The following is a 12,563-nucleotide window of genomic DNA, read 5'->3' on the forward strand; positions in this document are numbered from 1 at the left end:
ACAGCAAATAAAAAAATAAATAAATTCATAGTGTGGGAAAGGGCCTACATACCCAACCACCCCACCAGTGAGTTCTTTGTGCATTTTTTCTGTAACTTTATTGAGGATTAATGATTAGCAACCAACAAAGAGAGCCCTGGGAAATGCCTTCCTCCAGCCTGCGCTATCTATACAAAACACACTCACGGCCTCTTCCTTTCACATACACTTTCACGTCGCCCTATCAGAATACAAGTTACAATGACTGACAAGTTAGCTTCTAACAGTGATTGTCTTATGGAGCTAGAAAGGCACTTTTAAAAGATTACAATCTTTCACGTCACAAATAAGGAACCAAGATTTCTAGAACAGTTAAATGATGGGCCCAATTTTAAGAAAGCAAGATTTGAACCCAGGTCCTAAATGCAAATCCACAACTCTTTCTACACCACAGCACACTGACTCCAGCTGTCAATAGATGACAAGTATAACCTTTTCTTTTTCAAATTCCAAATTTAATAGGAGTTATTTCAGATGTACAAGCTACGTTCCTCTGATACACTTGCACTGAGGGCTTTAAAGAATGACCAGATGTGGTGAGCAAAAGCTAACCGGAACATGAGACTGTCAGCACTGGTGACTGTCATCCCATTACCAAACTGACATAACTCCCACTGGAACTCTGCTGGCAAGTCCAGAAGCAGCCCCAAGAACCCTTCTCCAGACAACTTTCAGAACCCTCTAACAAAGAGCACAAGGCTTCCTCTGTACTTTCAAATGCCACTGAGATCCTGTGGAGAAGTGTGTTCATGTTCGCCTTCAGGGATGTCAATGAAATTTCAAGCCCGGGAAGCTAAACCAACAGGATTGACATGGTCAACATGACCGAGTTTCTGACCACATGGGGCTAACATTGTAGAGATCATTAAAAAGGCAGGGATTTAATAGTATGTCCTTACATGCCCGGCAGGACAGTTCTGTTTGTAATCATCTCCTTTAGACAACAATTTTTTGAAACTGTAACTTTTCTAATGTTTTTCCCCATGAAAAAATTTGAGTGTCCAAGCTTTCTTTTAAATGAAATATTTCAAATTCTAAATTTGGGACATTTTTAGGTCTGTTGCATAAAAGTACAAATAAGGCTGCTGATGAAACTAAGAAAGAAAAGAATACATTTTGGTATTTGCTGTTAAAAAAATTTATAATTTTCTACTGGGAACACAGAGAACTGGTTATTAACTTCTTGCTTTTATAAAAACAACAGAACAGCTCAGGTTACTGTGACCTTTGACAGGTCAAAGAAACAAGTTATTTTCTGCTCAAATGTAATTATAGCTTATTATGAAGTACTCTTTGCCGTTTAATAAATGTTCTGGGACACTGAGTTTTCTGGCCAATTTATTTATTTCAACAATCTGTCAAAAGGAGCCCAAAAGAAAGTTATTTTACATTTTCTTAGTTTTAAAAAACACACACAAAACCTGTTAAATTTGACTATAAAAAACAGTTCTTGGGTGCCTCCCTCCCCAAACCCTCTCCTCCTCCTCTCTGGCCTACCACACCTCCCCCCTACAAAGAAGGATCTGTTTGTTTATTTGGAGCCAGTAGACAGCAGGGCGATCAGGCCTGATGAGGCACTTATGGATAAGATATAGTTCCTGAAAAGGGTTAATTGTTAAGGAAAAATTCAAACCCCTCAAATCACACCATGCCTAAAGCACAGGAGCTTCTCCACACAGTGTTTAATCACAATAATCTGCAACTGGCAGACTAGAAATAAATTCCCAAGGCAGAGGTCTACCAGGAATGAGAAACATCAGCAGAAAACCTGCCACCACCTTAAAGAAAGTCTAGAAGACAGGGATGGCGACTGACTCACCTAACTACATTTAATCTTAAAGGAACAGTTCGTTAAGCACCAAGGCAAGTGTGAAGGGAGGAGACAACTGTTCTTCTCCATGAGTCAAGGATGGCAGCAGCCCTCAGGATGGACCCCAGCCCCCAGGGCTATTAGGAGACCCTCAGGGGGGACCCCAGCCCTCAGGGCTATCAGGCAGCCACCAGGGCCTCTCAGACAGACGTTTTGGTCTCCAAGCCCCTCGGGCATTTCCACAAGGTTATGGCTGGCTGAAGCATAACTTAACTGTACACTCCCAGACAATACCTTTAATAAGTTAGTAAAAACAAGACACTTTTCCTGCCCAGTGGCTCCATTATGACATGAAACAAAACCTGACAGTTTGGGGCACTGCATGGTATCATGACATGGACCTCTTCCAAAGCCCTTATGGCCCAGCCACAAGAAAATACCAGCAGAGTCGCTGGGCTGGACAATCTGGAGCTCCAAGATACCCACAGTGACAAGCAGCTTCAGTTTCAAAATCGTGTTACACACTCCTGCGAAAACAGGAATCCCTCAGCACATGTTTGGTATTGATTCTTATCATCAAACCACATAACTCTGGAGCTGGAAAGCTCATGTAATCCAGCTCCAATCCCTTACCGGGGAGGAGCTAAGGGAGACCCACAACAAAGGGGCTTCCCATCTCGGGGGATGCTTCACAGCCCCCCCCCCCCAGCCCAAGAAAAGGAAGGTCTTGAGCAGCTCAAAGGATACACGGTTGGGTTGAAGTTCTTCAGGATAAAGAAAGAAGCCACAATGACCAAGACCAGGAAAAGCGTGTTATTGTAGAAGATGGAGAAGGTGGTAGCTTCATAATCAGCCACTTCATTCTTCTTCCACAGGATTCTACAGACACACAGGGACGGCAATGTCAAAGCTCCAAGCACGTGGAGCACAGATGTCTGTCGGGGCCTGAGAGGTCTGGGGGGAAGGGGGAGGATTCTAGACAGGACAGAATGGGACCCGAGGAACAGGACAGGACAGAGAGGTGATGTCTATGCTGGCCAGAAGCCTGGCAATGCTCTGGCTTTGTGTTCCGGGGGATAAGAAGCCACAGAGCATCCCTTTTTCTACCACAGAGGGCAGGCACCATGCCATTAAGGAGCTGACAGTCTGAAGGGATACATAAGCCACAAAACGGGAGCAAAATGACCATGCCTTACTGGTCTTCATCAGTAGGGGCTGGGCCAATGAGTCATCAGCATTTATGAAGCATGAAGCTGCTCTTGCCCTCAAGGAGTTTATGGTCTCTTGGGGGAGACCACCTCTGCACAAAGTAATTCTGGTGGGGAGGGGGGTCAGGACAAGTCTGTACTTTAGGAAAGGCAGCTAGCAATGTGAGGAGGAAGGGCCTTCCAGGCCTGAGGGGCAGCTCATACAGGTCCTGAGGCTGGAGGTGGAAGCCATGTGTCTAAGCTGGAGATGGAGGGGAGGCAGCCAGTGGGAAGGGTCTGCAGTATACAGAAGCTGCTCTGGATCCCGCACCTTTGGCAGCCAGCAGGAGGCAGGGAGACCAGAACGGCACATACCCGCCGCCATCCAACTCTTCAAACCTATACTAGGTGGGTGGGGCAGTCCCTGCGTCAGGGGCCGAGAGAGGTACAGAAATAAATCAACTCTCCCCTAGACCATCTGGCGTCTCTTAGGCAGTTAACTTCATTATTCAGGGATTGATTTATCCAGGCCTCTCCCCTCTTTTTGGCAGGGCACTGCTCTTAGCGTTAGGAGCTAAATTAGAAGTTGGCAGGAGAAGGGGGAGAGAGGGAGCCCAACGGGTCCCGCTGCTAAGTGTCGGCAGCTCTGGCCAAGCCGGGGGGGAAGGGGAGCCGGCAACGACAGCAGGCGCCATCTCCCATTCCCCACGTGCACAGAGATAACCACAAGCCAGCCGGGAGACAGCGGAGAACTGGGGGCAGGCGAGACGTCTAGCCTCAAGCTCGAGTGAGAAGAGTGTTTAGGGGACAGCACTTGACTCACTCAGGCTCCCTACACAGAAAATGCTACCTCTTCTGTTAGAAATTCTAAAATTTAAAAACACATCTTAAGATTTTTTTCCCCAAATACCTTTATATTCTTGTTAAATTCACAAACCCTTTGGTTAAAAAACCCCACCTTTCGTCTTTTTCCTTGCGAGACATCTTCCTGTTGTCAGCCTCAGAAAGTTTCCGAGTCACTTCTTTGGAGACGGCATCCTCTCTCTTCTGGGCGACCCTGGGGGGAAACATGCACAGTTTTCACAAGCACTAAGTACAAGCGCCCTCCTATAAACAACCCCTCACAGTTCGCCTTGGCAGCTGTGGGATACACTACACTGGACCCCCAAACTTATTGTCTACAAGCATGATTTGGCCTAGGTCAAAGGCAGGCCGAGAGGCCACACTGCTAAGGTACTTTCCAAAGCTGTAGTGGTGATTTGGTTTGGGTTATTTAAAGAAAAGAAAATGCACCAAAGTTTAGACATTCAATAAATCTATAAATGCAAAGTCATGAGTACAGCTTTCAATCAATGCCAATTCTATTTACTACTTTTACCTAAAATGGCAAACCGACACCTCAAATTCTATTCATTTGACTAATAAGTAACAGGCACAAACATCCATTGCCCTATCAATAATTTAAGGGCAACCTGTGTGATTCTGGATCCACTTAATTCTTTCTATGATGTGCCACATGGACAAAGGGGAGATAATTTACACTGGTCGAAATAACAATTGGGAATGGACCTCACGTGGTGACCTCAAGAAGACTGGGAGGCATGGACCCCAGAGGATACTGCAGATGCTACAAGGTCATCACAGAGACCAGGCTCATCCTGAAAACACTGAGCGGCTACTCTGCAGAAACCTTGATTTGAAACAGAGAGAAGGAGGGAGGCAATGTACAGATAAGTAAGACATGATCAGCAGCCTGTCCCCAGGGCAAAGAAAATGAAAGAGGGATGACTGATAAATACGGCTGCTAATGAAAGGCAGAAATGAAATCCAAAATGACTTGATAAATTAGAAAAACAGTCATAACATAAGCTAAGTCAATCCAACAAAGAGTCACTAAATGCCAATTCTGTGCAAGGGTCTACACTAGAGTCTGGACACGAAGACTTAACATGAAAGTAACAGGCACAATATAGTGCCCACTTAAAGACCCAAAGTCTTACAAACATAAGGAAGGTCGACTCGGCAAAGACACAGAGCAAAGAAACAAGGAGGTAAAGGGAGCTGGGGCAGGGGAGGGTGTTAGGCACTGGGAAGAAATGGTGACCCAAAGCTGAATGTAATTCACTGCAGAAGACACCAGTCTAGTACTGACAGAATGTGCCTTGTTAGGTCTGTGAAAGTAATATTTCCCCTAAGCTTTGAATAAAACCAGATTTATACATTAAAAAAAGATATGGAAAAATAGAGTCTCCAGAGATTTAAAGTACAAAAAATAAGTCCATTTAGGGAAAGTGAAAGGAACCGGGCGATTTAACCTAGGCAGCTAGGTGCTGCAGTGAAGAGAGTGCTGGTCCTGCAGTCAGGAGGACTTCCTGAGTTCAAATCTGGTCTCTGACATTTACTAGCTGTGTGACCCTGGACAAGTCACTTAACCCTGTTTGTCTCAGTTCCTCATCTGTCAAATGAGCTGAAGAAGGAAAGAGTAAACTATGTCAGCATCTTGGCCAAGAAAAGCCCAAATACGGTCACTGAGAGATGGACATGACTGAAAGGGCTCAACCACAACAAGGGCAACTAAAGGAAAACAAACCACTGTCTTTAAGTAAATAAAGAACACAGAGAAGTTCAGCCTGAAGGAAGGAAGGAGGGAGGGAGGGAGAGAAAGAAGGAAGAAAGGTTCAAGGCACAGGAGAGATCTGGTTGAGTACAAGCATCCTACTGACCAGCAGGGGAATGGAGTGACCTACCAAGAGAGGCGATGGTGGCCCTAAGCGTAGGAGAACCTTCAGTGACACGTGCAGCCATCTGTCCATTCAACTTCCTGAAGGCAAGGAAGTTGGGCCAAGGCAGTTAAGTCCAAGGTTCCATGACAATATACTGGAATTAACCCAGAAGACAGTCTCCCTACTGTTATCGGCCTTTGCACCAAACTGGTTCTACAATGCTCAGCACAGGCCTGTCGACTCGCTGACCTGGCCAAATGGCCATTACAGCCCAAACTGCATTAAGGCAGCCACGGCTCGATCGACAAGCTGGCACCAGGGGGCCTGGAGAAGCCGAAGCACTGAACCGGACACTGAGGGCGATTCCCAAGGACACAACAGCTTGCCTGCTGCTCTCAGGAGTGTACAACACACACAGAGAGGCCACAAAGCACAGGGCTGCAAGTCGCCAAGCACAACTGTGTGTCCCGGGATAGCTGGACTCTGTGACACGCCCAGTCATGCCTTCCTGCAGTTAAGACTGCTGAGTCTTGAAGAAATTCTTGACACAAACTGGTGTTAAGAAAGACAGGAGGGGGCAGCTAGGTGACGCACTGGATGCAGCACCGGCCCTGAAGTCAGGAGGACCTGAGTTCAAATCCAGCCTCAGACCAAACACTTGCCACTCACTACCTGTGTGACCCTGGGCAAGTCACTTTACCCTGACTGCCTCACCAAAAAAAAAAAAAAAAAAAAGACAGGAAGGGACAGCTAGGTGGCGCAGTGGATAGAGCACCGGCCCTAAAGGCAGGAGGACCTGAGTTCAAATATGACCTCAGACCAAACACTTGACACTTACTAGCTGTGTGACCCTGAGCAAGTCACTTAACCCCAACTGCCTCAAAAAAAAAAAAAGACAAAGTATGGATGGTGCGAATTAGCAAGTCACCAATGAAAAGATGGAATGATGGAATGAAAACAAACCTGGAGGGACCCAGCAAAGTCAGCTGACTGATGCTATCCAAGCCCTGGGAGTGAGCAAATAGGAGGAGATGTTCTATAGCAAAGAGGAAGATTATTCCAGCACCTTTACAGAGGGTGAATGAGGTAGGGAGGGACCAGTTACAGAGCCCCGGTGGAAGGAACGAAGGTCTGTTCAGCACAAAGGGAGAGGAAGAGCTAGCCCACCTTGGCCTGTTTGCGGCCACAGATTTCCAAGGACGGCCCAAGGAAAAGGGCTAAAAGAGCTGTCAAAAGTTCACAAGATTCATCAATTCACAGAACCTGACTTGGCAGGGACCTTGGAGCCCAACCTGTCCAACCCTCTCCTAAGGTTAGAGGCGAGGAAACAGGTTTAGCAACTCGCCTGATGTTATATGACTATGACCTGGCAGAGCCGAGATGAGACCCTAGGGCGGGGCCTGTCCTGCTTCAGCAAATCAACGCGAGACGTACAAGAGAGAGGCAGGAGACAAGCCAACTTCGGTTTTAACTCAGCATTAACCAAGCTTCAAGTACTCATGAGGTCCACTGAGACAGTCACTTAAGACGAGAAATAATAATTCCCCTCCAACTTCTTCCTAGTCGTATACTAAGTTTGAAAACATATACAAGAGTTGACAACGTCAGGAGAGTCAGTAAAAGAAAGCAGTGATTCTTTCCCACTCTGCCATTTCACACAATGGATGCCATTCTCTAAGGACATGAATTCACATACAAAAATACAACAACTATGTCAGAAATTGAGTCCGTCTAACTTGGGGGTGGGGGGAGCTTTGATGTCATTCTTGGTTTTTGGAGGAGGTGTTTTTTGAAACTGAAGGAACATTCTGAGGGTCTCATCCCTGCCTTGGAATGATCTCCATGGTAGTATGAGACATCTCACAATCTCTGGGTCAGATTTTCAACAATACCTGTAACTAACTCTAAAAGACTATGCCACCGACCAAAATAAAACACTGATGGGGAAAAAAATCCTAAGAAGCTTTTGATGGCTAAAAAGAGACTATCTGGATATTGTTTTAAAAAACTGAATAAACATTCACCTGCAAAGTACTTACTTGTGTTTAAGGACAAACTTGACGTTCTTATATGCAAAAGCGACCAAGTAGGTGCTGACCAGGGTCATGACGCTGTAGAGGACCGCCGACTGCACAAGGTCCATGTGCCATATCCTCCAGTAGAGCCCTGCAATGGACAAAGCCCTGGCCTGAGTGACCGCGACTCGGTCTCAGGCACAGACTGTGGAGTCAACAAGATGCCTTTATACACAGTGTCCCAAAAGTCTTCGTGCAGCTTCAGAAGTCTAACTGCTACAAAGTTACAAAAAACATCATTTGAAAGTTTATTAAAATTTCTTTTACAATTTGGTGAACTCTGAATAATAAATTTTTAATTTTTTTTTTAGAAGATGGCATACTCTATCTTTAGGCAGTGCGTGTGTGTGTGTGTGTGTGTGTGTGTGTGTGTGTGCTTCTGGATGACACCACCTCGGTCCCCTGATCTAGCCCCATTAGGCTTTTTCTTGTAGGATAGTGTCAAAATTGTCACATATGTATCAAAATGGCATACTCTGGATGCTCTTGAGACTGGTATTATAAATGCAACCCATTCAGTCACTGAGCAGCAGTTGATGAAAGTTTTTACCGAGTCTGAAAACTGGCCATGCTGAATTTCAATAAGAAACATCAATATTTTTAAACTTAAAAATTAATCTTTCAAACACTGTTTTTTGAAAGTTTGCAGCACTGCATTTCTGGGGTTATCAAAGCTTATAACTAACTGCGCTAAGACCTTTGGGACACCCTATATTAACTAAAGTTTGGCAAAGCCCCCCAAAACCTGGACCCGCACGCTGCTGGCAACCCCAAGATGGGAGCCCACACGTCGAGGAGGCCATGAGCTTGGACTCGCTCGTTTTATACAACAAACCACAAACTGCTCCCATTTCTATACCCACTAAGGCTACCAGGGGGAGACAAGGGAAGTGCTGAGAATCATAACCATTATAAAAAGGAAGGAACTGAGACTCCAACATTTTGGGTGACTTGCCCAAGGTCACACACAGCTAACAGTCACAGGATCACAGGACTTAGGTATGAAAGTGATCTTTCCATCCAACTTCTTCAATTTAAAGATGAGAGAACTGTGGTAACAAAGAGTCAGAGCAGGAAGGGACCCTAGTGATCATCTGGCCCAACTCCTCAACTTACAGATGAGAACATGAGGCCCAGAAGAAAAGGGCCACCTCTGGCCCAAGGTCACCTGGGAATAAGTAACAGAGCTGGGACTGAAGCCAAGGTCCTCTGACTGGGAAGCCAACACTCCCCCCCCCAGCCCCCCACGTCTGCTGGCATCGTGTAGGTAAGGGGCAGAGCCCAAAGGGAACGTGGCTCTTCTGCCTCCAAAGATGGGATGTCTCCAGTGTAAAGCAAAAAGGACAACTTGACGCTGACTCCCCAAACCCCAAAAGTATTCACCCCATAGATCTGTCTGAGAGAACAGAGAGCCTGGGCCTGTTACTAACTGGTTACAAGACCTGAACTAGGAACAAGGAGCTGGGTTTACTGTTACAAAAAGAAAAGGGGGGGGGGGCACAGAGACACTCAACTGTCCTCACTGGGAGTTGTGAAGTGCAATAGTACTACAGTAAGAAAAGGTGTTTGTCAAAGAACAAAAACACTAAAGCTTGAATAAAGCTACCGGCAACACCTCTCAAAAAGGAGAGGGGCACCATCCCAGCCACTGGGGAGCAAGAGGTTAGGAAAAAGCACTCTGGAGAGGGGGGCAGCAGAAATGCCATCCTCTTCACCGGGGACAGCAGATCACTGCATGCTAGAGCTGGGAGGGGCCGCAGAGAACACTTGGCCAGCCCTCTCCTTTCACAGGAGAACAACTGGCTAAGAGGAAGAGGGTGGTGGACAGAGAACTGGACTGGGAGTCTGGGCCTAGGTGTGAGGCCTGGTTGTGACTCATAGAACTGACAGGCAGGCGAGGCCAAGCCATTCATTCATCCAGGAGCTCTACGGCACAGCTCAGACAGAACACTGTGTGATGGCCACAGCCCTGGACAGTCCTGGGTTCCAGATTCTGCCCGGCCACCACTGTGTGGCCCTGTCCCTTCCCTTCACCTCTGGGAAAGGCAGATATGAGGACTTCTAGCTCCCTGATCTCCCACTCAACTGTAAGCTCCTGGAGGGCAGGGGCTAGTTTTTGATCTCCAGTGCTTAGCACAGAGCCAGCACATACCAGGTGCTTAATGAACCTGTTGAATTGCATCAATCTGTTCCCACCCTCAATGCTCCCTCTCCCACGCTCCCCATCCCACCAACAATTCCAGGTCTGGCCGGGCAGGTCCTAGGGTCCTGAGCTCCAGCCAGCACCCCCAAATGCTCCCGTCTGGTTGGCATCTCAAACGCCAGAATGCAGGGTCTTCTTGCGCCCCCAGACCTGAGCCACACGATCACATCCCCGTTCCTCTTCTTCACAAGCCGCCCCCCACCACTCACCCCATTCCAAGCCTCACATCCCTTCTCCCGTCCCCCCCCCATCATCCCATCCGCTGCCCCTCTGGTCCATTCCCCAGTCTTCATCCCCCACTGACGTCACCGGTCCTTACTATCTCCTGGCTTCAGGCCTGCGCTGGGGCCGCTGACCTAGGTCAAGATGCTGCAGAACGGGCCTGACCACGTCCATCCCCGTGCTCCCCGAGGATCACTGTCAGGGCCCACACCCCTCCTCCGACCTGGGTGCCCCCTGGCCAAACCTGGGTCATTTAACCCCATGTTTATGTGTCCTCCGCCTTGGGGATCCATCAGGGACTGGGGCTGGGAGGAGACTCGGAAGCCCCCAGCCCATCTGCTCATTTTACAAGAGGGGAAACTGAGGCCGAGGAGGGCAGGAGCAGGACGAGCCTGGTCCCAGCAGGGGCTTAATAAATGGTTGACTCTCGTCCCATTGAACCCTTTCCTCTACCCCCCCCCCATCCAGGCCAGATCTGGAGCCGCCAACGGAGTCTCCTTCGGGGCAGAGGCGACCCTGGGCCTCCCCCGCTCCGCCACCCGCACCGGCTCCCTGTGGTCTCCTGCTCCGCTCTGCCGTATGGCCGCAAGAACGTCCTCAGTTCCCCCCTCCATGCCTTTGCTCGGGCTGGGCCCCCAGGCCTGAAAGCACCACGCCTTCGCCTGAGCCGCCCCCCCCCCGGTCCCCAGGCTCGGTATACAGTCGTCTTCGCTTCGGCTTACACACTTACACGGGCAGCTTACTGCTACGCACTTAAAATGTAACGGGAAGGGAGCACGCACTTACGGAGCGCCTACTGTGTACAGGACGCCCCGAGTAGGCTCGCAGCGCTTGGTATGCAGCAGGTGCTCAGTACGGGCTGGTGAAGCCGGCCTCCCCCGCCCGCCACGTCCCCAGGCCGCCCGCCGGGGCCTACTCACAGATGGGGATGGCCGACACGATGAAGGCGTTCCCGAAGAAGAGCGCCGACGACTTGGCCGAGAGATTGCGGCTGAAGTCCTGGAGGAGCAGGTCCTCCTCCGACTGCTGCTTGAGGCCACCCTTGGGAGCCATGGCCGGGACCGGCGACACGACAGCACACGGCCGGCTCCGCAGCCACCCTCTGCAGCGCGGCGCAAGCGCGGAGCGGCAACGGCGAAGGCCTGACCCCGCCCCTCGCGGCCGCCGTACCCCAGAGCGACCCGTCAGCGCAGGCCGGGGCGGGACTGCCGCCGCCGCGGAGCCAGACCCGAACTGCGATTGGGCGGCGCGGATGCCAGTCTTCACATTCGTGACGTGTGAGAGCGGCCAGGGCGTTCAGTTCCGGGTCCGGTGCGGCGCCGCAGCGACGTGGCTGCGAGTGGTTGTGACGCACAGGGGAGGAAGGAGGGACTTGAGTCTGGGTTTTTTTTAAACTCTGAAACTTTATTGACAACAAGAGTCACAGACACTGACATGGAATGCGTTCTCCGAGGAGGGGGAGGAGAGGAGGAGGAGTGAAATCTGAGGTTGGACCAGAGGGAGGAGTCCTTCGTTGGTTCTTTTGTTCAACTCTTCATTCATTCATTCATTCATTCATTCATTCATTCATTCATTCATTCATTCATTCATTCTCCCTTCCAGATTACCCTCTATTTATTTGTTTTGTTTATTAACATTATTTTTATACTGTGTATTTACATATAGCTTAATATATTGTGATTTTACATAATTATGTGCATATATAATTGCATCTTGTGATTACCTTGTAGCCATTTGTATGTTTATTAATGTTATATTTGTTGTGTATTTACATATATTTTAATGTTTTATAACTATGCAATTATGTATGCATGTATAATTTATTAAATATAATTAATATCTTCTAACTACCTTGCATTTAACCATTTATATCTGTTTGCATTTATTAACATTGTATTTATGCTATGTATGTATATGTAAATATATGTGTTTGCATATATTTACTTATATGTTAAGAATGCCAGGTTGCACTGTGGGTAGCTGGGCTTGAAGTCAGGAAGACCTGATTTCACGTTTGACCTCAGACACTTTCCAGCTGAATGACCCTGGGTAAGGCGCTTAACCTCTGTCTGCCTCAGTTTCCTCAGTTCATTTCATTCATTCAGTAAACATTTATTAAGCGATACGTGCTGGTGATACCAAAAAAGAAGCAAAAGATGGTCAAATAAAGATGAAGATGATGAAGATGGTGATTGATGATAGTAGCAATGATAGCACCTAGCTCCCAAAGCTGTTTGGGGATAAAATGAGATAGCATTTGTGAAACACTTTGCCAACCTCGGAGGGCTAAGTTATTTTATGTGT

General features: G+C 48.0%; 1 protein-coding gene across 1 annotated transcript; it reads right to left on the reverse strand.

Annotated features, from left to right (window-relative positions):
* Window positions 1-1,364: 1,364 nt before the first annotated feature.
* SSR3 (signal sequence receptor subunit 3) lies at window positions 1,365-11,403 on the reverse strand. Its single transcript, XM_020988905.2, has 5 exons — window positions 11,180-11,403; window positions 7,799-7,925; window positions 3,995-4,093; window positions 2,597-2,728; window positions 1,365-1,637 (listed from the first exon to the last, which is right to left on the reverse strand). The coding sequence occupies exons 1-5, from the start codon at window positions 11,310-11,312 to the stop codon at window positions 1,571-1,573; spliced, it is 558 nt and encodes a 185-aa protein (XP_020844564.1). The 5' UTR covers window positions 11,313-11,403; the 3' UTR covers window positions 1,365-1,570.
* Between the last annotated feature and the right edge of the window lie 1,160 nt (window positions 11,404-12,563).

Source organism: Phascolarctos cinereus, unplaced genomic scaffold (genome assembly GCF_003287225.1).
Source record: "Phascolarctos cinereus isolate Bilbo 61053 unplaced genomic scaffold, phaCin_HiC Scaffold_7;HRSCAF=346, whole genome shotgun sequence".
Lineage (NCBI taxonomy): Eukaryota > Metazoa > Chordata > Mammalia > Diprotodontia > Phascolarctidae > Phascolarctos > Phascolarctos cinereus.